Consider the following 25,659-nt stretch of genomic DNA (forward strand, 5'->3'; position numbering starts at 1 on the left):
GCAGTTCGGCACTGAGCAGAAGCCGAGGTGTTTTGGAGTTTTTCCATGCACAAAATAAAAGACCTTCACAGCCTACATGTTTCAGTCTTTGATGTGAACCAAGCCTGGTAAGGACCTAGACCTGGCTCTTCTACAGGTATGTGAGTCTTTGTCAGGTCCAACCTGCCAAGGGACTGGCTGTGTAAGGGTGGCAGGTGCTACTCTTGAGCAGTTCTTCCACTTTGAACCCAAGACCACTTCAGCAGGGAGATGTCCCTCAAAACTGCTGCTCCAACAAAAAAGCTTCAGTGTCCGTGAGTCAGTATTTCTATTTTCTTGGAAAACTCCCAGCCACCTCAGAAAATGGCCTGAGGCCACCACCTGAGCCACAGGACTCTCCTCCTCCCCTCACCCTTTACCCTTCATTACCTCTTCTTTCATAAAGCTCATCCCTTGCTGCCAATAAAGGCTTGGCATTGCATCCGACCCACAGCAATGCTGATGGCACAGTTTATTGCCCTCTGGCATTGCACGGACCTACTGTCAGCAAATGGCAAACCAGCTTCTGTCAAAGCTTAACGCCAGCTTAATGAGCAGAAGAAATACTCTGTGGATGAAATGTTGAATTTTTCATGTAAGTGGAGAAGGATGAAACTCATTTTCCCATTAAGTAGTTTTAAGGTAGATGTTATCTTTTAGTGCAGCTGCTGTGCAGAGGGAGTGATTGTTTAACTGGGAAACACCCTGGGTCACAGCTGGAGTATTTGCATCAGCCCCTGCACATCCATGCTCTCACCTTGCTGTCTCTAAAATACAGGAGAAATACAAAGGTGGTTTTAAAAAAAGCAGCCAGCAGTGAAGGGCATGTATTAGGATGTGTATATCCTGCAGGTCCAGAGCAGTCCCTGGGATCCCAGTGCTGCTGTTGTCAGTAGCATGGCATCAGGCTGGAGCAGACAGCCCTCAGCGTGGCATAGCTCCTGAGTCCCTGGGCAGCGGAGCGCAGGATCTGCCCCAAATACTCTACAAGCGTCTGATTAAAAACTGCCAGTGGCCAACAGCTGGACTCGATGCTTATTTCAGCAATAACTACCAGGATGAGGACAGCAACCCAGTGTCTCTGAAAGCCCTGGAGAAGCCTGGGTGTGTGGTCTCCCCCACGTCTGGTAAGAGCCAGGATAAAAGCTCCATCTCTAGAGGAAACCTGGCAGGTGGCAGCTTTCAGCCAAACAAAACAAGTTAAATATTGAGAGTGTGTCTTCAGGCTGTGGGAGCCTTGCTAGAGGGTAGTGTGGAGGCTGAAAATACATTTGGTGTCAGAGACCAACATGAGAAGTTCATGGGAGAAGGATCCATGACAGAAGAAGAGGCTGTTGATTAGGAAATCCTTAAACTGGAGCTCACTAGGGATTTTCTCTGGGTATACAGGGAAATGCTTGCCCTATTCTTTTACCATTTTTGAGGCAAGTAGCCCTGGCCAGTGCTGGAGACAGTCTACTCGGCTGGATATTTTGAGACTCCTTATGAGCTGAGGTCTTTGTCTTTTGATGGAAAGTGGGTCCCTTGGGCTGGGATGGTGGGACTGACATGCCTGAGCCATTCTGGATTCAGCTGAAACTCCTGTGGTGCAATTTATCTGCCACTCTTCTGGCAGTAGTCTGATATGTGTGTCCTCACTACTCTCCCAAACTGTTTCAGGGCTGAATAAAATATTTTGAGTCAGTACAGGCTCCGAGCAGCCCATGTCTTAGCTGCAAGGGGCACCAGCTTTTAGAAGATCTGGGGCAAGGAGCTGCTGGAGAGCAGTTACTCCTCCACATCACTTGCACTGGCTCCATTAGTGTTATATTAATGACAGGTTAAAAACTGGCTGTTTTTTCCTGCTCAGGAATGCAGCCACTGCTATATGCTCACAGACCACTGACAAAAGCATCCCCAAGGCAGAAGCTGCCTGGAGGAACAGAAAGTTTGACTTTAAATCAGCTTATTTGTAACAGCATTTTCAAAGGGCATTCCTGTCAAATGAGTAGTATGTACGTTTCACTCCCTGTTGCTGCAGGTTTTGCAGATGGGAATTTAGTGTCGATGTGCAGTTTATCTTCCAAAGAGATATTGCACAAGTAGGATGTCGACATCCCACTCTCTGTACAACCCTGGACTCTGGCTGGCCATGTACCCAGGCACCCATTCAGGGCATCATTTGCCATGAAGGGTGCCTGGTGGTGCCTTAGGGAAGAGAAGTGCTATGAACTGGGAGGAAGAGAGACACAAGGCAGGCTCCCCTCACCTCCCCTGAGGACATCCATGTAGGTCTTGCAGGTCATGAGAGACATTTAGGGCCTACAAGTCTGTCTTCTAAGATGGTCCAGAGATGGGCAACTGCCTTCCTGTTGCTATTTGGTACTGCTATAGATCACTGAGGTGGGGAAGAAACCTCTCAACGTCAGCTGTGTGACAGGCTCTCATTTTGCTGGATGCAAAGTGAGTTGAGCACATGGCTGCCCTGTAATCTCCTTTTCTCGCTTGAACTCTCTTGGTTTATTGTTCATGTTTACTCAAGGGGAAAAAGAAAAAAAAAAGAAAAAGTGGGTCCATAAACTAAATGTGGGCTTATTTGTCCTGCTGCCAGTGACAATCTATAGCAGCGATACAGCGCTCATTGTGCTGGAGATAAATCGGGAGGAAAGGGAAGACAGCGAGGTCTTGAAGGGAAATAAGGCACCAAGAGCTATCAGGATGTTTGGAGATCCAGGAGCAGGCAGAGCCTTTTGGTGTTTCCCAGCAGAGTTGGGCAGCACCCTCTAGTGGGATCTCTGCCGTCATCGGCTCTCTGCAAGCATCCCCTAAAAACACACATGCCGGGGGAGGATGAGGATGTGCAGTCCTTCCACTCACTAGTGACATGGGGGTCTACTCAAGCACTCACCAAGGTCTGCTCACAGAGAACCGTGAGGGTCCCTTCAGCATCAGGACCTTGTGCAGAGAGGGAAGGGTTAGTGGTGGAGATGCCAAGCGGGCTGGTCTATGAATCACACAGCAAAAATAAATTTCCCACACTGTCCCAGCTGAGTGCCTCAGCCCTCCTCTGCCTCTGCCCTCACTGATATGGTAAATGGAGCCAGAGACCAGATCGGAGCACCCCAGGACTACTCTGGGGGCGAAAGAGCCCCCCAAGCATCTGGGATGGGGCCAGGGCTAATCCTCCAGGCAGAGCAGGGCATTAACTACATTGCCTTCAGGATGGAAAGTCCCAAATCCTGCAGCTTCCCCACATCCCTGTGTGTCTTTGCTTTCCAGCTGCAAAGCAAGAAACCTGTAGGAATCAAAAATAATCCTTCAGGAATTTGACATTAAAGGACGTGGGGCAAAATACATCCCTACTCCTCCCCATAACGAACCAGTGCCTCACTTAACCTGATTTATTTTCTCTACCAGCAGCAAAACCTGGGTGCTGTACCACCATGGTACTCTATTTTCCTGTGCTAGATCAGAACGTACATTGATGTGATGATCTTCCAGAGAAGAGGCTACCCATGCCTGGATCATGGCCACCGATTCCAGCTCTCCTGGGCTATCTTTAGGTACACTCAGATCAGTTTTTGTATACTGTGGAGCCATTTGCCTAATTAGAATCCTGAGGCAGCGAGTTCCCCGGGGCAATTATATGTGTCCTAAAAAGATGTTGCTTTGTGTCTTTTAATGCTTTGTTTCTTCAGTCGCAGAATAGCCTTTTGTTCCCAAGCTGCAGTGCTGAGTGTTGCTGCCACATCAACCGACAAATAACTTCTGGAGATTTTTATGGGATATAGAACAGAACAAATGGCCTCTTCTAAAATATTTTCTTTCTTTCATAAATCTTGATTATACTGCTATATCCTTTCCAGACATATGAAACTACTCTGAACACAGATAAAAATGCTGGTTTGGTGGGGTTTTTTTCCTTTAACCCCACATGTAATTCCTCCATGGGAAAGATGACAGGGCACAGCTGCACCAGGCATATGGCATGTTTGCAGGACCAACCCTGGGCAGAGCAGCTGGCTGTACAGAGACCCACTTTTCTAGGTCTGGACACCCATATCCCACTTGGACACTGCTACCTGCAGCCATCATTTCAGGGATCAGAGACAGAATGAGATAGAGACACGTGGCTATGCCTCATTCCTCATCTCTTCCAATGCTGGACTGGGAGAGAAGATAGTTCATGACCTGATTTCCTATTTCTAGCAGGCTGCAGGCTATTACTACACAGCATGTTGTAGTCCACAAGGAAGCCACCAGAAATGTGGGCCTCTTTATAATCCTGGTCCTAATCCAGTGACTGGAGAGATCATCAGAAAGGCCTGGAAAAGATACAGAGTTCATAAATCTCAGAACATCAGATGAAGTTAATGGGAGCCTTTGCACTGACCCCAGTTTGGGCTTTTGGAGTAACCTTGTGTCTCAGAGCTTTCTGCAGTGTGGTTTCCCTCAGAAGAGCCTGGGAGAGGTCATTTCTCAGTCTTTCTATTTGTTTTATCAGTTTTACCCCAGAAAATGGAGCATTCTTAGATCTCAAACACAGCTTATTGCCAGCTGTGCACAACTACGAATGGGAAGGGAAGAGAGAAGAAATCCACTTTCTTGTTGATCTAGCTCCAGCGCAGTGCCTAGATTTATCTTCGTGTTCAGGAAAGCAAATAGAGAGCTAAAGACAAACAGCCACCTTGATTTACCAGTGAGATTAAGAGCATGTTAGCAGAGCAAGAAAGAGTCTTCATAAAAAATGAAAGAAGACCAGGCGGGTGGAAAGAGCAGTGAAGATGAAACTCAATGAGTTATCTAGGGCATGTAAGAAAACCATCAGCCCAGCAAAAATGTGAGAAGAGAGCACAGGAGGTGAAAACAGTGGGGGAAAACAAGGCATTATGTTTTATTAATCATACTACTTTACGTTTAAATAGTACTGTCTTACTAAGAAGATGGATAGGCACACCCATGCCTGTCTGTATGATGTAGTCACTGAAGTCACCACAGTCTGGTGGGTCAGGAGTGAAGGCCAGCAGGCAGGTGACAAACAGCTCATCTCAGGCCATGGAGATTACCATGTGCTGGGTCTGGTCCATATACCTAAAAACTGCACACATGCACACATACACACATGCACACACCATCCCCAGCAGCTTGCAGCTTCATGGCACAATGAAGCAGTGAAAACTCTTGTCCAAATTAACTTGGGAGGTCTGGGGCATGTTGAGATTCAAAGTTCACCCTGCTGTGTAGCAGGGCAGGTCCCTCCTGACTAATCACAAATGATGGGAGCCAGGGGTGCTGAAACATCATACTCTTGCAGGCGACCCTTTAGCTCCTTTGTTCCTCCCGTCTTTTCCCTCTCACTTCCAAATCTATAGAGAATCAAGACAGCTACTGAGTTTACAAAGCGGAGCACTGCAAAGCTAAGAAAGTCCAGCTCTGCAGCTGCCTCTGCAATTTTAATTCCTCCTACCCTATGCACGTGTTTTGACAGAGGCTTTGAGAATATCTTTGGTGCTTTACCGTTGACATCTGGTACTTTGCAGAGCCTCAGCCAGACACGGCCTGGGGCACATTCGCAATGCTCTCAAGCACTGATCAGAGACAGGAGCAGTGTTACACTGCTGATCATCTGCAGCTGCAAAAGACTCATCGAAGAAATTAAGGATGTGAATCTCTTGAAATGCTTATGGTTTCGTCCTGGGTAGAGGAAAGGGAAAAAAGGGGAAGTCATCAAGTAAATTGTTTGTTCAGTTCTCATCTTTCCTCTACATCCATAAGCCAGCTCTCATCCTTCAACACAACATCAAAGATCATGTTCTAGCACACCTTGCTTCCAAGTACTTTCCCTGGGAAGGAGGAAGATGGGCCAAACCAGCCGCGATTTGACCCTGGCATGGGTGAAATCCTTGGTATTCCTACTGGGTTCCCAAACTGCTGAGCAACACTGGTGCAAGAGGGAGAGCAAAGTGCATGAGAGAGGGAAGCCCTGTTGCTGAAGAACTTGGAAAGTTGAAGAAGAAGATCTGATGGGGCCATGAGACTAGCTGGGAAGCTGAGTAAGGACTCTGGAAAATCCCCTCAGTCTGACACCATCTCAAGGCAACAGGCCATAACCCCAGCCAGACCTCAGCAGAAAGGTGAGCTTCAGCAGAGCTGTTACTTGGCAAAGGTAACCTACCCTGTTAGTGGCTGACCACAGGGCTTATTCCAGTTTTACATCAGTGCTACCCATCTAAAAATGAGATCACTGTGTGGAGGACTGGAGACAACTGGCTGGCAAATCTGTAGCAGTAACTTTGGACAAATGATGACGTCTCCATGACCAGTGCCCACAATACTAAAAGAATTGAGAAGGAGGAGACGCTAATTTTTGAACCAGAACACTGCACCATATTTCCTCATCTCTCACTGAGTTTAAGAAGTGGCAACAAAAGCAGATCAGAAGATGTGAGACACAGGTAGGAGGGAGATGACCTTGGTCTCGTGCCTGTCTTGTTCATTTTCAGGAAGCAGTTGCTTCTCTTGACAAAAGCCACATCTGAGCATATGGCAACACGGGGCCACCTTTCGTAGCATCAAGGTGATTTCAGAGGGTTGCTCAGCCCACTGCTGTCTGTCTCAATAAGAAGAAGGTGTGAGGCAGATACTCTGCTGCAACTGGGATAATTTTGGTCCTAGGGAGCAGGGACTTTCCATGCACTGGCTGATGGGACAGGACAGAGAGAAATGCTTGACAAGAAGAGGCCAGGAGACTTTAACCAGAAATAAAACATGCCAATCCAATCCATCCTAATCTCCTTGAAGAGGTCAGAGAAGGAACTGACAAGGAAAATCCATACCATAAAGTCTAGATACTTGACCTTTGCAAAGCTTCTGGGCAGCATGAAAGGAAAGAGCAGCTGAGGTTTTCACCTGGCAAGGAAAATGGGGTGATCCCAGGTGTGGTCGATGTAGCCCCCTGACACTCGGTCCTCTTCTGCCCAATGTCTCTGTTTAAGAAGACAGAAAAAAGGATCAGCCATAAGTTGAGGCAGGAAAGCTGGGGCAAGGGCAGGGGGAGACCTGGGCAAGGAGAGAGAGGTGTAGAGCTCACTGTGGGATTTCTGTAGCTCATGTAATTTGCAGCAGCCTTTAGAATGCTCTGAGGCATGGCATTTTTTCCCTTCCCTCCCTCCTTGGTTTGCACACAGCCTGGCATCAGAGGAATGAGAAACCACAACCTGGACTATCTGTTTTATGGAGGGAAGGATCCAGCCTTCAACTGCCAGCAGGATCACCAGGATCAGGCAGACCCTGCAGTGGGGCTGAGGCAGTAGCAGGAAAAACCATGCTGAGCACAGAGGAGAAGCTCTCCCGCTGGGAACAGTTTTCTGGGAAAAGGAGACGGCAGAAAACAGTGTCCAGTGTACACCAGAATTGCTGCTTGCCCTTCAACACGAGTTTCAACTGCCTCCAGACATTAAACATGTGGAGTCACAATAAGGACAAGGACAAGGCAACTCCCTTTGTCTTGCATTTTCCTTGCCCTAATCTATCACTGTTACCTCAGTCTTGACTTACTGGGAAAATTCTCTTTTTGCCTGTACTAAGCCATTCCCCATTCTTCTGTGGTTTAACTGGGCTCCAGCCCCCCCTCCTGGTACAGGGCAGCACCTGTGTGCCTAGTGGGTATGTCCCAAACTGCTGCTGGTGCAAGGCAAAGGGGATATTTTTTTCTTCATGGGCAGCAAGGAGGCTGAAGAAAATCCATAGTAGGAGCAAGCAGAAGGATTGCGACCCCCTGTTCATGTTTTGGAGTGGCACTGTCCATGCATATCTGGTCATCTAATGGTCCAGAGCAAGTCCTTCCTGAGAAGTGCTGGTTGCCACCTCTTTTTTAGGGGCAATGGCAGGAGCCGTCCATTAAACATTGAAATGGCTAGGTATTCTGGGAATGCAGGCTGTTTAAGCACCAAAAATAGGGTTTGACATCAAATGATGACTACAAGTCCCCGCAGCAGAAAATTAAATAGCTTAGATTCTCTGCTGTGCCCTGCGGCAAAACCAGCTTTCTGTTCCCTGTTTAGGGAAGGAAGAGAAAAGCAAACTACTGCAGATTGTTAATCTCAGACAGGGAACAGCAATCAGACACTCCAAATTGTGTATAGTTTTGATTCCTCCAGCCTGAATGTTAAAATAATCAATTTATTACTGCATTTGGAATTGGGTGGAAAAATTAATACAAGGCACACTGTATTTCCACACTTGTATTTCCCTTTTCTTTATTAGCTCATTTGTACATGCAATTTCCTAATTTCTATTTGCATGAAAACTGCTAAAAACACCCCTGTATTTTTAAAAGTATTTCATTAGGATTATGAGTTTGCAGCAATTGAGATTAATTGGTTGTTTGCATCACTCTTACAGCTGCTTCATCCTGTTTGCAGATGCGGGCAGGGAAACACATGCCAGCAACGGCTGGCTTTTTCAAGGTTTGTTGGGCTTTTTTTCTTCCCCAGCCTTCACAAAGCTAGATGTACCCTCTGCTTAAAATAAAAAACTTTGATTCCTCAGTGTCTACAGCAGCTGTGAGACTTGAGGGAAATAATCCAGGGGAATGATCTGTTCAGGTGCTGGTGCCTGAGACTGCAGTGCTACAGAGCAGCTTTCTGTGAGCTCCTGGGACTGTGTGAGTAAAGCCAGAAATCCTACAGTAACTCATTCTTTCCTGTTTCATTCCTGAATTTTTCTTTTAGCCACGCAGGATGTTCTTAAAAAACCCTCCCTGCTCCCAGTGGAACTGGTGCTTGTGTGCCAGGCTGGCATCTGGATGAGTTATTCTCCTCAACTGTGTTTGTGCAAGGGAAGCATTTCCCCCCTTGTGCTCCTGTAGTGCCTATGAATGATAATGAAGGCATGTGCAGCTGGCTGGAAGAGAAGAAAATCCGCTGTGTGAGCAAGTAGAGGTTAAGACCAAGTTTATGGAAATAATATGAAGTCATGAATGGAAGGCCTGGCATAGCATCTTCACTGTTTTGCAGTAAATGATACTGTGTTAATGCAGTCCTGCTGTGGTGTGATCGTATTTTTCTCTCTTCCATAATGCTTGCCCCATCGAATTTACCTTCCAGAGTGCACATGATGTCCTTGAAGCTCAAAAATTAAATGTTGTTTTTCCAAGGCACCAAACATATCAGGCATGTAGACACAGCTTTACTCAGCCATCTTTGGCAGCCAGACATGACATGGAGTCTACAGAACCTCACTGACCTAACCAGTGTTCAGCCATGGCCCCACTGTAACATGCTGGAGAAGGAGAAATGACCATAGTTCATGGCGGGCTGTGACTCGCAGTGTCCCCTGTACCTGTCAACACCTGGTAAATGAACAGTTCAGTTAAACCATTGCCACTTCCCAGTGACTGTTGCTTTTTAAGCCCTCATTTTGCCAGTTTAGATTCATGCTGAGGCAGAGAAGTACGGCACAGGTATATGTCAATGGCATCAAAACATATAAGCTGGTGCAGGGGTCTGGGATAGAGCTTTTCAGTGAATGATCGCGATTCCTCAGTGAAAACATGGCCCATTCGGGGCTGCAGATTGATGAAGCTAAATGATGATTCTGAAGCTAAATATGAAGGCAGTACACAGGCTGCACCAGAGATGGGTCTGTCTGTTTTCCTCCTGGCTAAGATCACCCTGTGCAATTCAACTCCAGGCACATGGTTCCCAGGCAGTTCCTGGCACCAGCTGAAAGCCAGATTACCTTTGTTACCCTCAAAGATGTCAGTGGTTCAAGCCCTAGATACATTCAAGATTGAGATTTCTGCACTGGCACCATTCCTGAAGCCAAGGCTGACACCCACATGAGCTAGGACCAGAGCATTCCGTCCCCAGGTTATGGCCGTGAAAGTTCCAGCAATTAGGCAAAAATAGAGCTCTCATTTCCCTAAAATATTTCTGCCAAAAGAGTATATCAATCAAGCTTCCTGCCCACCTGAGGACCACAAAGGAGGGATGGAAGAACCAACCCTTCCACGTGGGCTGTGAGAGTGATCCTTGAGGCACCATTCACAGCTACTGTCCTGCTGCCCCACAGCCAGATGTTGAGACTGTTCTCCCTGCACTCTCCAAATCCTCATTCCTAGCTCCTGACTCTGGCTCCTCTCTGGATTATTGCTTTTGGCTCCAGCACAGATCTGTTATTTGTGGGACAGCACTCACACCAGTGTCTGTACCCAAATGCCCATGGTCCTTTGGCTTCAACAGGACCTGGCTTTTGATTAATACTAAAGTGTATTACAAGGTTACAAGGAAACAGCATGAAGTTTACTTTATGCTTAAAGCTAAATTATCATGATTATGCATTTTGCTTAACGAGGGCATGTACCATGCCATTAGCATCTGGTCTGACTCCTAAATCTCTCTAGGCTTCTGAGACCCTTTGTTAAAGGAGAAGGACTAGGGGGACAACATCTGACTAGACGCTGAACCACAGTTGTTCTCTGTTCAGCACTTGGACTCTCTTTAGTGAAACAAAGAGGAAATGGAGGGCAATTTTATAATACCTTGCTTTGCTTTTAGTCAAACCCCATTTCATCTCCAGCTGCTCCGATGCATTGCTTGCTCTCAGCTGCACCTGGTCCCTGCAGCGTTTGCACGAGGGATTTCCTGCCCTGACCTCAAGCTGGCAGCTTCACTCAGGTTCTTTAGGCTTCCTGTTTTTCTCTTAAAGCTTTCATTTTACCAGCAAACTGTTTCCTGTTCTAAGGCTTCTTGTGACTGAAATCCTGCAATTTATCCTCAGCGAGACACGGCTGGTAAAGTCTTTGAATGTTCTTCCTTTCACTAACACTCTCTTCCTTGCTGTCAGCTGTCTGGATGGGTGATGTGCACTTCTGTGAAAATTTCAGGAAGGTTTCACTGAGATCTTCAAGTCTTACAGGTTGTGTCTAGAAAACAGGGGGGTTAACTGGCTCTGCTACAGACAGCTTTTCAATTACATTTGTGGAAAGTATTGTGCTTTCTGCATTAACTTATCAGGGAGCAGTGAGCCCTCTATTACTTTGGCTTTCAATCATTTTCATATAGCTGTTGCTCAAGTGCTATTATAAACGAATTAGTGAGTTTGAAAGCAATAGCAGTGTGGACGGTCAGGTCTCCGGGCTGCCATCCTGCCTGCCTCTGGAGGTGAATGCCATTAGAGAGACTGAAAAGCTGACAGGGATGGAGAAACCAAGATAACCCAGTGAGAGACTGCGTTCAAAGAGATGCTATGGTGACAGAATCATTTTAGCAACAAATTTTTTATTTTTTATTTTTTTTGGTCACAGCCATGGTGGAAAAAGTTTAAATAATTGCGGATGTGATTTCAAGCTCATTAACTATGTGGCTGAGCTGAAAGCCCCATCGCTATGGGGAGGGAACTTCTGAAGGTTTCATTTTATTTAGTTTACTGCATAGCAACAGTAAATTTCAATAACAATTATTTTCTCTTAGAAAACATTCAAAGTGAGTGTTCTAAATATTATTATTTTCCCACAGTCTATATATTTATTTATCCCTTATTCTTACTGAAATATCTGCATTAAATTCAACCTTTTAGTTGTAGCCACTTTGCTTATTCCCTCACCACTTAGATCAAAGGCTGTAATGTAACTGCTGGTTGTTTCTGAATGTTTATACATGATATACAAGACATGAACTGTCATCTCCTCCCTGACAGTGCTGGTTTGACTTATACTGGAAATAGATCTCCATGAGTCTTAGGTATGATCTGTGTGATGACTTTCCATTGAGAATATTGTGGGTTTAAAAAAGAAGTCTCATAGAATCATAGAATACCAGGTTGGAAGGGACCTCAAGGATAAGGGTCCTCAAGTTTGTGAACAAGCAACTCATTTTTGCTAAAAACACTGCTGCTTCTAAGATGGTTTAAACAAACCCATTCCTTCTTGCATTGGGTTGACCTGAATCGGTGTATTTCAATACCTCAAACTGAATCAAGTTGTCTTGTTCCAGCCTAGCACTGAGCTGAGCTTGCTTGAGCTTTCAAGGGGTTGCAGTCAGCTTGCTCTCTGTGGGCTGGACTTGGAGACAGGACTCTCCTGCGGCATCTCTGCCCAAGGCCCTGGCATGCTTTGAGCATTGCTTTTAAGGAGGCAGCCAGGAGAGATCCTCTTGATTGGGTTGCTTTCTTACTGCATTTCCTTCGTCTGTAAAGTAACAATCATGTTACTCCTACAAAATGTCACGAGGTGATGCAATGGTTTAAAGCTGAATGCTGCGATTTCCTTAGACGACTTTTAGTCATGCACATCATAGCCATTCTCAGGCTGTGGAGAAGTACATTCAGCTACAAAGCAAAATGAGGGGGAGAAGAAGTTGAGGTTTGTTTCCTGTTGGACTATGAATGCAAAAAATTTGCACTTGTTCAGCTGGCTGGAGAATTCAGACGGGAGTGGCACATAGCCAGGGAATACAAACATGGCCATCTGCAGGAGGGGCTCAACCCCAGTAACTGAGACTGCACCTGGGTTTCCCATTCCCTCCGTGTTACCCCCTCCTCCTTTCTGGTTAATTAGCTGATGAGCTTGGAGCCAGGGAACCTTGAAAGAACAAATGAGTGGGGGGTCTCCTTGGGAGTTTAGGAGTTGCTGCCTCTTAATATTGGTTTGCTGATGAGTCAGCAATCATGTGAAACCTGCGAGCGCTTTCACCCTCTGCATAGGGTACTTTCCCTCTGCTGCTTGTGGGTCCAAGCCCCAGGGACGGAGGCAGAGGGCTTGGGAAGGTGAGCCAGCCATTTTGGGGAAGCATCTGCCCTGGTCTGCATGGCTGCAGGAGAGCAGGGAGGGACTCATTGGAGGAGAACTGGGGATGGAAGGGGAGGGGGAAGCAGTGGTGGCCTGAGGCCCCTCTTCCCTGGTATTTTTCCAAAAATTAGTCTTTTAGGGCACTGAGGAGGAAGCAGGGAATCACAGAGCTGTCAGCCGAGGAGGAAGGAATTGCAGCTGGAGTGGGGAGAGCTGCTAAGCGCAGCACAGCCCAGGGGAACAGAGGAGAGATTTGGAGAGCACAAGGGCACAGCAAGGTGGATGCAGGCTGTGGTGGCAGAACGTGGTCAGGGAGGTCACAGTGGCTGTGCATTTCCAGCCCCACATGGTGTTGGCCTTAGCACAACATCTCTTGCAAGGCATGTGCCTTAGCAAGCCACCTGCCTTTGCCTCCGTGCCCACAGTGCAACCCTGTGAGCTCCTCTGAGTCTCCTCCACAGCCAGGGCTCTGTTTGCACTCCTGTGAGGCTCCAGCATCCCCCCAGGTTCAGTGAGTTCTGTCTCTGCATGCCGGGGCTGCTCAGTGTCACATGAGGCTGGCCGGGCATGTTGATCTGCCCTCACAGGGTTGCCGTGCATCTCTGCTAAGCTAAAGCCGCATGGATGTCTGAGAGGCAGGATTCCCCAGGGCTGAGCTCCAGAAGTGGAGTTGGGCTTCTTTGTTTTGCAGCACGGGCTTGCACGGTCATGTATGTCCATCCCGTGCTGACTGAAGGGCACAGCAGCTCAACTTGAGCATTGCATTGTGTCACTCAGGAGTGTGATTTCTTGAGCTGTGAGCACTGAAACAGTGTGGGCCAACAAAAGCAATCAGGCAATGGATTGCTTGTAGCTGCTAACCTGTTTCACCTGCCTGTGGGCATGGTCCTGTTGCTCAAGGCTAAGCTGAGTTGGAACTAAAAAAACCAAGTTTTTTGAAGAAATTAGGGAAGTCTTATTGTGGCCTTATTGGGCTGGATGTACTGGCATGTCCTGCTTGCAATGGGCAGGAATTCAAACCAGCTGATTATAAAAGGCCCTTCTGGCCTCAAGTCTGCACCAATTATTTAACACTCATGCTGTCTGCAAGACAACAGATATTAAATCAGTGTGGGGGTAATGTATTTTACTGGTGTGTCAGGAGCTTGCTTGTGGATCATCTCTCCAGCCTCTTTGTGTTTCACAGGAGGTATTGTGCAGCCTGCGGTGACCACAAGCTACCACTTCTTGTTGTGTTTGGGTATCACCATGGCTTCTCTTTGGAGCTCTCTGGAAAAAGATGTGTTCAACCCACAGAAAAAGAGGCTGCTGGAAACCATTCGTGTCTGGAAGACAGGGAAGAAGAAGAAGATGTCCATTCTCTGTGTTGTGGGTGAGAATCCTTGGGGGGCTGGGAGACAGGTTAAGTTGCAAACCCAGGAAGGTTTCTTGTAAACTCAGAGTTTGGTCTCTGATGGTTCTTTTCCTAATTTGGGAGAAGAGACAGAACCACTATTTGGAATGCTAGATTTTAAGATTAACTTAATTCAAAGATAGAGCTGTGCCACATCTGTACAGAATGTCAAGAACTGGCAACAAAATGAGAAGTTCCCTCCTGAATGTCAGATGAACTTTAGCTGGCTAAAGAGAGTTGGGGTCTGCAGGATTGCTCCCTCCACCAATGTAAGATTATTTTTTTTTACCATTTGCATCAAATCTGTCATTAGAGGTCAGCAACAAACCATTCTAACATGACACAGCATTACAGCCTCATTCTGTCTTCTCCCAGTCTTTTTTTTGGTGAAAGTTTTAACAGTACCCAGACATTTCAGGAGTATTTCAGGAGTATGTAGCTATTTGATTAGGATCCAAAGGTGCAAGTGCTTTGGGAAATTTTCCATCTCCTTTGGTCTATGCTTTTCTAGTTGCTCCATCACTCCTGAGAAGTTGTTAGTGTAGATTTTTTTTTTTACAAACTTACAGGGGAGAGACTTTCCTGCCAATGAGCTTCTAGGCAGCATAGTCACCTACTACAGGATTAATTTCTGACAGCCTTAGTCGTAGTGTTTGACATAAATGATGTGCTTCAAAAACCCCATGTAGTCAATGGAAGACAGGAGGAATATCTCCAAGGGATGATGTAGCCACCCTATGAGGAGCATCTAAAATACATGAGTGACTCCTGGAACTGTCCATATCAGCTTTCTGGAGATACCTAGCTGATACGGGAGATCTAGATTATAATAGCCGAAATGATGTACAGTGAGCACCTCCCAGATGAACCAAGAGGTGACTGTAAGCTAATTGGCACTGGAATTGATTTTTGATGGGATATGTTAGTGTGGGTATCAGTCAAACATTGCAGTGCTTGTGCACCCTGTTGTAGGGCCAGCAGTATGGTATGTAACCATCATCAATCTTACTGCACTAGGGTGCCCTGTTCCTGTCACATTTGGATCTTGCTGAAATATTACTTGTGGCTTGTGCGGAGCACAATGGTCTGGTTTAAAACTCGTTAAAGTTATTTGGAATCCCTCCATAGACCTCACAGTACTCTGGATTAGACCCTAGAGAGAACTTCTTATATATAAATACTTATTGAAGAGAAAAGCCAGTCAAAACCCTGTAGCACCTCTCCATAGAGCCACAATACAAAATCAGTGTCTGTGTGTCCATCTGTACCTGTCCACTCACACTGAACTGTTGTGTACTGGGCTAACAATAATATTGTGGGCTATTTTTTTCTTTTCCTGTCCCTCATCCTCAGTGGACACCTTTAGGCCAATGCAGCTGTTTCTGGTGAAGGTCAAGGTAGACCGAGGAGAACAGTACAAGATAGCCTACAGGTGGCCTTTAGCAGAGCTGAAGCTGGTAGATGGAAAGACTCTCAATCAGGTAAGACTGATTTTCCTTCTGTGGCAAAGGGCAGGACTGATCACGGGAAAGAGAGGTGAATATGAAGCTAGAGAGACATGGTCCAGGGTCCATAGGGGTATTTGGGTCCTCTGGAACTTAGCCCATATGTTTAGATGGTGGGAAGGACAGCAGGAGGTGTGTGTGGGAGGTTGTGTGTGGTTTCTAATATAGGACTGAACCAGCCTGAATAATACTTATTGTGGGGAAACAACCACTATTAAAAAAATTTAAAAGCCCTCTGCCTTCCCTCAGAGTTGCTTCCTTGAGTATGGTGAACTGAGGTCCCTCCCTGGATGGTTCCACCATCCTACATCAGTGTTTTTGGACTTCTCATTTCCCTCATCTGCTTCAGGGAGATGCCTGTGCCCAGGATGCTGAAGCTGGAGTGATTTTCTCTCTCCTGAGTCATCCATCTCTAAGTTAGGAAATCTCAAACCGGCCAAATACCTGACCAGGGTGAGCAGTGAGTGTGTGACTGCTGCATGGACACAACTTCTATCAAAATCAGTGGGCAAACTCTCCTTATTCCTCAGGTAGAGGACTTCCTGAAGCTCTTTGCAGCAACCCTCAGAGCCTGGAGAGATGAACGGCAAAGCACTGCTCTTGTCAGGTCTCCAGCATTTGCAGAACACATTGTCAGGCCCATCTGTCGATCCATGTTGACAAAGCTTCTTGACAGACATTTGCATAGGGTATTTAAAGATTAAATGGAGGCATTTACTGAAAGAAGGATTATAGAGAGCTGGAGTCAACGTGAGTCTGCGCTTTTAGGGTGACATTAAAGTTTTTGGGAAAGAAAGCATGGACAAGATATTCCCTTTCTGCTGCTGGGGCTGGCAGAGTGTTGTTAAAGTTGTTATAATTAGTTTTTTTATTAATGTGAATGTTCCAGGGGCTTTGGCTAGGTGCCTGGGTTTTCACAAGCACCGAAATAAATGAGAAAAAGAACAGCTTTCCATTTCTACATCCAGGACAAATAAAGTACATCTGCACAGCATGTCTGGAAGGAAAATTACAATTGCAGGTTTGCAGGACATCTTGATCCTATGGGTAGAACTGAACTGTGTTACATTTTCCTGTACACAAGGAAAGACATGCTTTCATCCTGCCTGAGCTTTCTTCAAGCAGATGAGCCTCACTTCACCAAATCTTCTAAACTGCTTTGGCTTCTGAGGAGTTAGGATTAGAAGATACCTCCAGGATTTTCAGTCCTTTCCTCATTTGCCATCCCAATAAGATAAACTGATAATACTCTATCTTAAAGTATTGCTGTATTTTTGAACCCCCTCCTACTGGGAGACAAATAGAGAACTTGGTTGTCCCAATAGCTAAAGCCTTCTTCTGACTCCCAGCCTGTATTCCTACCCACATCATCCCTGTTTGCGCTTGGGCTGTGGCTGTCCTTTAGGTTAGACATCTCTTTTCCTTTGCAGATACATTTTTAGATTGCAGTCACCTCCCCTATCAACCTTCCTTCTGGCAGGCTAAGCAGACTGACCTCTTAGTCTTCTTCATTGACTTCTCTCTTCCCTTCATCAGGCCTGGAGCCCCCTTCAGCCTCTTCCAGGCTGAATTGGTCTTTCTTGAATGGGGTCAGCCAGAATTGTCCTTATCATTCCTAAAATGGGATCTACTGACCATCTGAAGCTGCTGTGCAAAGTCCCCAGGCAGAGGAGAGGCTGAAGCAGTAGGCTGCAGCCAGGATGTACTGACATCTCTCAGGTCCCGCCGCAGAGATCCCAGCACAAGCCAAGCTCCCCAGTACTGCCCAGTGCTCAAGTCTGCACCATCCCTCCCTGTTGCATGGCTTGGCAGGTCTGTGAAAATCCAAACAAGATCTCTCCACTGTTACTCAGCAGATAGTACTGACTACAGCCAAACCCCAGCTTGTGAGTCAATATTCAGCACACACAGCAAGGACTTGATGGTCAGGTCTGCCCTGGTGCACTGGGAAGCCCTCTGTTCGCTGGCACCAGCCAAGTACTGACACTGCAAGTCCAGCGGTGCTTAAAGCTACAGCTCCCTTGACCAAAACAGTATGAATATTTATGAAACGATTAACGGATGCCTCCTTGTTTTAATAGCTCCTCATAAGGCATGCTGTAAACCACGCACGCTGTAAATTCCTCCCCCAGACATCACTGCTTTGTGCCATTGCAGGGGCTGCTACTGAGCCTGAAAAGCAATGCGGGGGTGTGATGTATTGCTCTGAGGTGTTTAGGAAGCAACCCTGAAAGCATCGTCGGACTGCGTCAATCCTCATAAACTCTATGTCTGTTTTAATGATTAGTATCAATAATTATAAGTGTGGCTTCTAAGTTGTCCCAAATATGAGATCAGACTGTGCCGCAGAGCTAATGAGCTGATGTGGGGAAGAGTTTCTTTCTGCGGGATGTTCCTAGTTCAGCAGCCTCCCTTAGCCTCCACATCTGTATATTGCTTAGTGGCAAATACTAAGACTCCTGTGGCTGGAGTTTCCCCTCCATGAGACTACATCCTTTGGGCATAGCTAGATGTAGAGATATTGACACTTACACAGATGAAAACAACATGGGGAAATGCCAAGTCCATGCTCCTGTTATCTCAGGTGACCTTCCCCTGACAAGAAATGGGGCTGCTGGAATACACCAGGTGAAGCATGTGTGGTACCACTGTGCTGCTGGGGGGACTTTGGGACTGAACTTGTGGAAACCTGTTTCTTGATTTTCTCTGGGTGTTCCCAATACTTGAATGAGGAGAGGTTTAAGATTTTGGGTTGAATGAGGATTGCAGAGGGGAATATCTGCAGTGGGAGGCAGGGCGGATGCTGGGCTCACCCCAAATGCTTAACTCCAGTTGATTCAAGCTTTCTCATTCAGCACATCATTACACTGCAGAGCTTATTGCCACAGGATGCTGTAGAAGCCAACGCTGTAAGTTCAAAAGACCATTAGAGGAAATCAGGGACAGTAGGTCCTTCAAGGGCTGTTAAACACAGTGCTGTGGATACAACCTCTGGCTCAACGAGCTGCTAGATAGATCACGGGCTGCTGGAGGCTGGCAGGGAATCCTGAAGGCAATATAAGTCTGAACTTGCCCTTTGAATGCTTTTTCTCCCAAGCATCTGTCACTGGCCACTGTCAAAATTCATGAGCGTTCATCCCCCCAAACTTGAACTAAAAAGTGAGGGATTTATATAATCTGAAAAGAAATCAGCATGCTGGATCAGGACACTGGGACTGGTTCCTTGGTCTGACCCACTATGTGTGTCATGGTGTCCACTTCTAGGGTCAGAATTGCTGTGCATCCTTTTATTTTCAGTGCTTTTGTCATGCCTGTGATGATGTGCCAAGTGCCATGACCATACCTCTCAAATCCCACTCAGTTGCTCTGGGATAGCAGGAGAAGTCCAGGAGAGATGTCTATATCTGCAGGAAAGAAACACAAAGAAGGATTTGCTGTTATCTAGAGGAATGTCCTGCTGTCAGCTTGGAAATACAGAGCTTTTCAGGGAATTCATTGATTGAAATACTTCAAATCAAACTTCTGACAACAGTTACTCTGAACACGGTACTGTTGGTGTTCATCACATGAGGTGTTGTGGGGATGCTGGGGGCAATAGCCTTCATCAGATCTGAATCTGCTTATACCTGTGCAGCTTCACCAAAACCAGTATAGTCATTGGCACGATGTGGCCAGTAGCACTGGTCTCCCTGGGGTCACCTTCCCAGCACATTCAGGCAGACTTTTTGCTAGATGGTCTCAGGGAGCTGTCAGAATCATCCTCACTGGTTGGAGGGACTGAGCTGCCTGTGCAGACAGAGCTCTCTGACATCTAAGCCCTGTGCTAGTCTCCATTCACAATGTGGTTTCCTGGGGCCACTGAAAACTTGAAGCTGCAGTGTATCTTCCTCCCTCCCTCAACCAGGAGGTGTTTTTCCTCCTGGTGTGCAAGGTGTTTTCACATCAGTGCTTGCTATTAAAATGTTCTGCAAACCTGGGCTGAGTGTATGTAGTGTGGCAAGTAGCATCTAATTGATGTGGTAATTAACTGTTGACATCTAGGCAAGCCTGGATTTTGATCTGCAGTTCGATAAGGTTTACAAATGGACGACTAGCAGCTTTGAGGAGAAGAGAACCTTTATCAGATGCTTGTGGAAGCTGAACCACCGCTTCCTCACCAGCTCTATTACGTTTGTGAATGTCCCCTCCTGTGCAGTGGAAGGTAATTAGTTTCCTTGTCACACTTGGAGTGGTTTGGGTTTTTTGCATCATCACTACCATCACTTTAGGAACAGGGGGTGAATAAATTTCAAATAGTGAATGCAGATGATGGTAGAGGTGGGCACCAGTGAGACAGAAACAGGAGAATCCATGTTTTGTGTATCTGGAGGCACAGACACCTGATTTATCCACTAACCCTTGCTGTGGAGACTCAGTACTATGCTGGTAAGAAAAATAGATGGGCAGTTTATCTTATCTCCACAGACGTTATCTGCACTCTGGGTTGTGGAAGGTGAGCATTAAAGTGTTGGTCCTGATAGGCCACGGGGAGACTGGCTGCCTGCCTGGTAACATCCCCCAGCAATATATCAAGAAATATATCTTTATATCCATATATATCTGTATTTTACTCTACAACACACGACTATCAGTATTTTTGATCAGAGGAAGCTTGTTAATCTCTGAAATTTGTCTCAGCTTTGTACAACAAACATATCAACATTCCCCAACATACAGTCCCAGAGAGGTGTGCAAATAAAAACACAACCAGAGCTCAAATTAAATTTCAAATGTCCGTTTTGTCCCTCTTACAAAACTGACTCTTTATCCCATGTGCATCTTTCTTTGCTCCATGCTGTGATCTTATTCTAACTGACCAACAGACTGAGATCACTGGGCTCATGTCACTTGGGCTCAATGGGACCCCTGGGGCTAATATTATCAGAGCTAATAAAATGACATAGCTAGAAGGCTTTGGTCAACACTACGTCTCATCCTGCCCATGCAGGGAGACAAAGGCCTCAAGAAGACAGGAAGGACACTGTGGAAGCTGAGAGCCAGGATGGGCTCAGTGTGTACCAGGAGATGACACCAAAGGAAGCTGCTGATGTGTTGAAGCTGATGGAGGAGCACGAGCCGCTTGTGAACAACTCTGTGGCCTTTGCAGAGCAGCTGAGCAATGATCTCTGTGTGTTGGATGAGGTAAGGGCGCCAAGGGCTGTGACTCAACTGAAAAGAAGGTGGCTAGCATGGGGGGGCACTGGACTGAGTCTCTGGGTATCGCCAGCTCATTTGTTTGTTGTGAGCACTTTACTGGAGAGAAAGTCATCTCGGCGTTGTGCTACTTCAGCTCAGAAGGCATCTCGCATGCGAGTCAGGAGGATGTTGCTGCTCCCCTTTCGAGGGTCAATGTTCATCCCACTGTGCACTGTACTGGGGCTGCCTGTCCCTTTCAGGGGCTAAACAAGTAGCTGCAGCCTGGCAGCCAGGCACCAAATATGTGTCTGTGCTGAGCTTAACCACCCTTAGGCGCTGGCTTGGGTGGTGTCTCTCCGATGAACCAATGACTCACCAACTCGAGGCAGATGAAGTCCAGTTTTGCAAAGGAGTAAAACAAAATAGTGGCACAGACCCAGTTGCAGGGAAGGATATGGAGCCCAGCTGCACGTGGACAATGGATTATAATTTCTGGGGCAGTGCAGGGATGGGTAAAAGCCTAACTGTAAGGGCCTGACTGTGGGGCAAAGTGAAGTGGAGTGCTCTGGGGCTGGCTGAGGGAGGTGGATGAGGCCGGGGAGATCTAGGTTCTCCTTTGCATTGTGCAGAAGGTCTCTGTGTCCCACGCAGTGTGGATTAGGGCCATCATTTCTGTTGCCACCTGTGCAGAAGAAATTTGTCTTAGGGCATTGCCTCTGGCTCCTACTGCTGGGTCCACAAGCTGTGCTGGAGCAATCCCACAGCCTTAACCTCATCTGGAAATTATATACAGCAACTGTCCCAAGGGGAAAACGTGGTTAACAACAAATCCTTCTTCATGTTTTCAAGGGGGAACGTGGCTGGGTGTCTCACAGGGAGGGTTAGCCTGCCAGACACCTCTGGCCACTGAGAGCTCCCCAGGCTCCTGCCAAATCCACAGACAGAAGCAGTGGGGATGGGTCCTGACATGTTGCCATGAGGGCTATCACAGATGGATCAAAAATTCCTGTTATTGCAGTTATTTGTTTGTTGTGTGGTTTTTTGGGGTTGGTTTTTTGTTGTTTTTTTTTTTTTAACTTGAGCAGAAGCGCATTAGTTACCTTGGCAAGGGGAGAATAGAGGAAAGTTGTGTAGGAAGGATAAAGGCTGCTGAGCAGGGAGGGAGGGGATGAAAGTGCATGTAGAAAGTGGGGGGTGGTGAAGAGCACAAAGGGTGGTCTGACATGCAGGGATACCTGGAAGAAAATAAAAGGTCAACAACGATCCCTACAGAAATAAAACCAGCAGCTAGGGACGAAGAGGGGAAAAATGAAACAGAGCTGAAAGGAGATAAAAAGTAAAAGATAAACTGTAGTAGAAAGGGCCAGTGGAGAAGGCACACATTATTTTCAGACTAGTGAGCTTTATTTACTTTATTAGAGTTTCTGTATTTTATTGCATTTCTGCAGAGGATAATTTCTTTGAGTGCTGGAGAAACATAATGAGATAGCTGCTTCGAACATTTATCTTATGCTAATATATCTGGTGCTACGATTTTATGGGTAGGTAACTGAAGAATAAAGGGAAAAAAATAAGCCAAAAGAAATATCCTAAACCATACCAGAAACCACAAACCCTAAATTCAACCTCCTTTAGCTTCAGTATTTGCTTTATTCCCAATTTGTATTTTTATATATATGACATTACATTTGGAAACTTAGTAGTTAATCTGGAAGACCAAACTCCTGAGGTCTGCTCCTGCTTGCTCTTGGCAAGTTGTACAGGCACTTTGTTTCCCAGCTATAAAACACCTTATGAGAGCAACTAATAAATCTCTGTTAAGATCTTTGTGATGAAAAGCGCTGTTGAATATATTATTTTAATACCCTCTAATGAAAAATGTCACTTATTGCTAATATGAATTAATTAATAAGATGCTTCTATTTCTAAGGTTTAATCGATGATATTAAGCGTTATTAATACCAGCAAGTTAGACTAGCACATGCATATATTTAAATGTTTTTTCTTGCATCCCAGTGATAACACCTTGTCCTCCTCTTACAATGGTAATCACCCTCTGCTAAACCATCTCTTCTGGGGATCACGAAACACCACACCAACAGTAAGCAAGTGCTTATCTGCTTTGGAGGGAAGGAAAGCACAGTCAGGGTACCTGGGAGGTGGCAAGCTCTGATTTTTACATTGGTATTCCTACATACTTGCAGGATCCCAGCACCTGCTGAAACTCAGGCATCTCCTGGCAGCTTTGTACTACCTTCAGCAGGAGAGTTATTACCCTCACCCGAGAGGCGATTCTCTGGAGAGCCCCTTCTGCCAGCAGCTGCCCTGCCAGTGTCACCAGTGATGCTTTGCTCTGGGCAAACCCCTATGGGTCTGTTAAGCTCTAATAAGACAATCTGTAGGTGAAGCAGTGACAGGCTTGCAGGAGGTTTATGGCTGTAATTTATGAACATTTAATAAAATGTGAAGCTCCATGCAGAGCCCATAGTCATGGGCCAGGTTCCCTGGTGTGCGGCTGGAAAGCAGCAGTCTGGGAGCGAGGCTGTTTGCTCCTGCCCGGGTCCTTTGTGCCTGCCTGTGTAGGCTGGATGGGCTCCGGGTGAAAGGAGCATTCATGTAGCATTGTTGGTGCTTTCGGAGATAAGTATCTGCGTGCGTTAGCAAGCCCCACTTCAAATCCAACTGCTGAGCCTGGTGGCAAGTGAAACTTCTGTCTGCCCTGCCATCACTGGGCTCTCTGTGGGAAGCTGCATCACTTTGCAGTGGGGTAGTTTCACCTCTGCTCTCTGATAGAGATGCTTTGCTGTGTTTGTTATGATATCAAGCTCTTCTTTTCTACAGAATTCCTCTGACCTTTCCAGATCCTTTGTGGACCTGTCTACATCTGAAGCCATTCCCCACAGTCCTTTCTCCCACACTTTCCTAAGATGACACTACACTTGTAACAGGAGAGTGTGATCCATGCTTTGCCAGTGGGTCTGAAGCTGCTTGGTCCAGCTGTGTGCTGCAAAGTGGCTCTCACACATTTCAGGAGCACCTCCGTGCCCCTCATCTTTATCCCAATAGCAGTGCGGAAGGAGCTTGAAGAAAAGAAGGTCCTTAACACAGGGATTGTAGGTGCCTAGCATCTACTGTGCTTTCAGACACATTTTTATTTCAGAACGCAGGGTAGGTCCAAGCCACAGTAACCTGACTTGGGTTGACAAGACTTTGCTTCTCTTCCTCCTGTTGTTTCCTACCAGCGAGCTGAGCGTGGGGCATACTGGGGGGTGCAGATGCTTCTGTTGGTTTTCATTTAATGAAAAAGACATCAGATAATTGAGATATCAGAAAAGACAAACTTTTTTAAAAGCTTTATTGATAGAGAGAAAAATAGCAGTCTGGAAGACTCACGCCTCCCAGGCCCGTGTATATTGATTGTTTTCTTTGCTATCCCGCATGGTACATAGGCCCTGCAAATGATACAATTAACATTTGGAAGCAGTTAATCTCTAGCAGAGCTTGTCAGCAGCGATTAACACGCCATTATATCTCTACCACCCGTCAAAACAAATGCCTGAGACCTCCCTAGGCAAACTGTGCCTTCAGTTTCCATATTAGAGACATATATATGTGCATGTTTCATGCATGATTTAACTGTTTATTAATTCCACTGCCAGAGCAGCTCAGCTGGGTAACACCCTGGCAGCAGTGGCAATGACCGGAGCTGTGCTAAACATGCTGTGACAGACAGTTGGCTTGGCCATAGCCTACATAAATGTGTTAGAACCAGCCAGAAATGGCCAGACCTCAAATTGGGCATGTTTCCTTACAAAGAGTGTGGGATGGACACCCAAGTCCTCAGGAGACTTCACCAGTTCTGGCAATAAAGGGTTGGAGACAACATGTAGTGTCCCTTTGGGACTTTTCTAGTGCACAGAGGGAAAACTAGGGTGCAGAAACCAGCAAGGCTTGGTACCCTCTCCAAACCTACAGACCGTAGTCTGCTTATGGTCGGATTTGCCTGGCGACTCCACAGTAACCTCTTTGCTGTGACAGATGAAAGTCCTCTGAGCATACACCTTGCTCAGGGAAGGGTTTTGTTCTGCCCTGGCACTTGGGACTTGCAGATGCTTGCTGATGTAAAGTTCAGCCAAGTGCAAAGACAAGACATTGACCTTGTGCAAGTAGTGATGCAGGACAGCTGCAATTATAACAGTACTTTGCATGTTATAATGACAGGGTCTCTGATTTGACTTGGGACAGTGAAGGTCGGGATATTTGACTCTGATATGGTGGTGATTAGTCCCTGCTACAGTGCTGAAGCCGTCTGTTTCTCCATTTTACAGGCCAACCTTAGAGCCATTATATCTTCTGAGAAGCAGGTGACACAGCTGATGAGCTCCATTGATGAGGCCCTGGCAGAGGTGGCCAGAGTGGAGGAGACCTTGCAGATCTACGATGAGTTATTGGGAAGTGTGAAGCAGCAGATGGACCACATCCACCGGGAAAACTCCTTGCTACATTGCATCATTTCCAACAAGACAAGGCTGATGGATGAGATCCTCTTTCTCACGGTGTGTAGATTTGCAAAGACATAAATCTTCAGCCTGTTGAATGTATTAGAAAAAGCATTCAGTGAGCCTCAAACACTCTGAAAACTATTATCTGTCTGCAAAGGCTACAGAGCTTCTCTGGCCTAGAAATGAGGGACTTTGTTGTCTTGATAATATAATGACGACCACACAGCTGGGATGGACTACAGGTAGACCAGTAGTACCCTCGCTGTGGTCTAGGGCTGTAAGAGGGGTCCCTAAAAG

General features: G+C 46.4%; 1 protein-coding gene across 1 annotated transcript in view; it reads left to right on the forward strand.

Annotated features, from left to right (window-relative positions):
- The first annotated feature begins 6,028 nt into the window (after positions 1-6,028).
- Positions 6,029-25,659, forward strand: part of LOC141964761 (exocyst complex component 1-like) — a 36,560-nt gene continuing 16,929 nt past the window's right edge. Inside the window, exons 1-6 of the mRNA XM_074915462.1 lie at positions 6,029-6,131; positions 13,974-14,159; positions 15,534-15,661; positions 19,727-19,886; positions 20,673-20,866; positions 25,189-25,416. Of these exons, the coding sequence (XP_074771563.1) occupies positions 6,029-6,131; positions 13,974-14,159; positions 15,534-15,661; positions 19,727-19,886; positions 20,673-20,866; positions 25,189-25,416 (999 nt within the window). The remainder of the gene's footprint in view (positions 6,132-13,973; positions 14,160-15,533; positions 15,662-19,726; positions 19,887-20,672; positions 20,867-25,188; positions 25,417-25,659) is intronic.

The sequence above is a fragment of the Athene noctua genome, chromosome 11, assembly GCF_965140245.1.
Source record: "Athene noctua chromosome 11, bAthNoc1.hap1.1, whole genome shotgun sequence".
Taxonomy (NCBI): domain Eukaryota; kingdom Metazoa; phylum Chordata; class Aves; order Strigiformes; family Strigidae; genus Athene; species Athene noctua.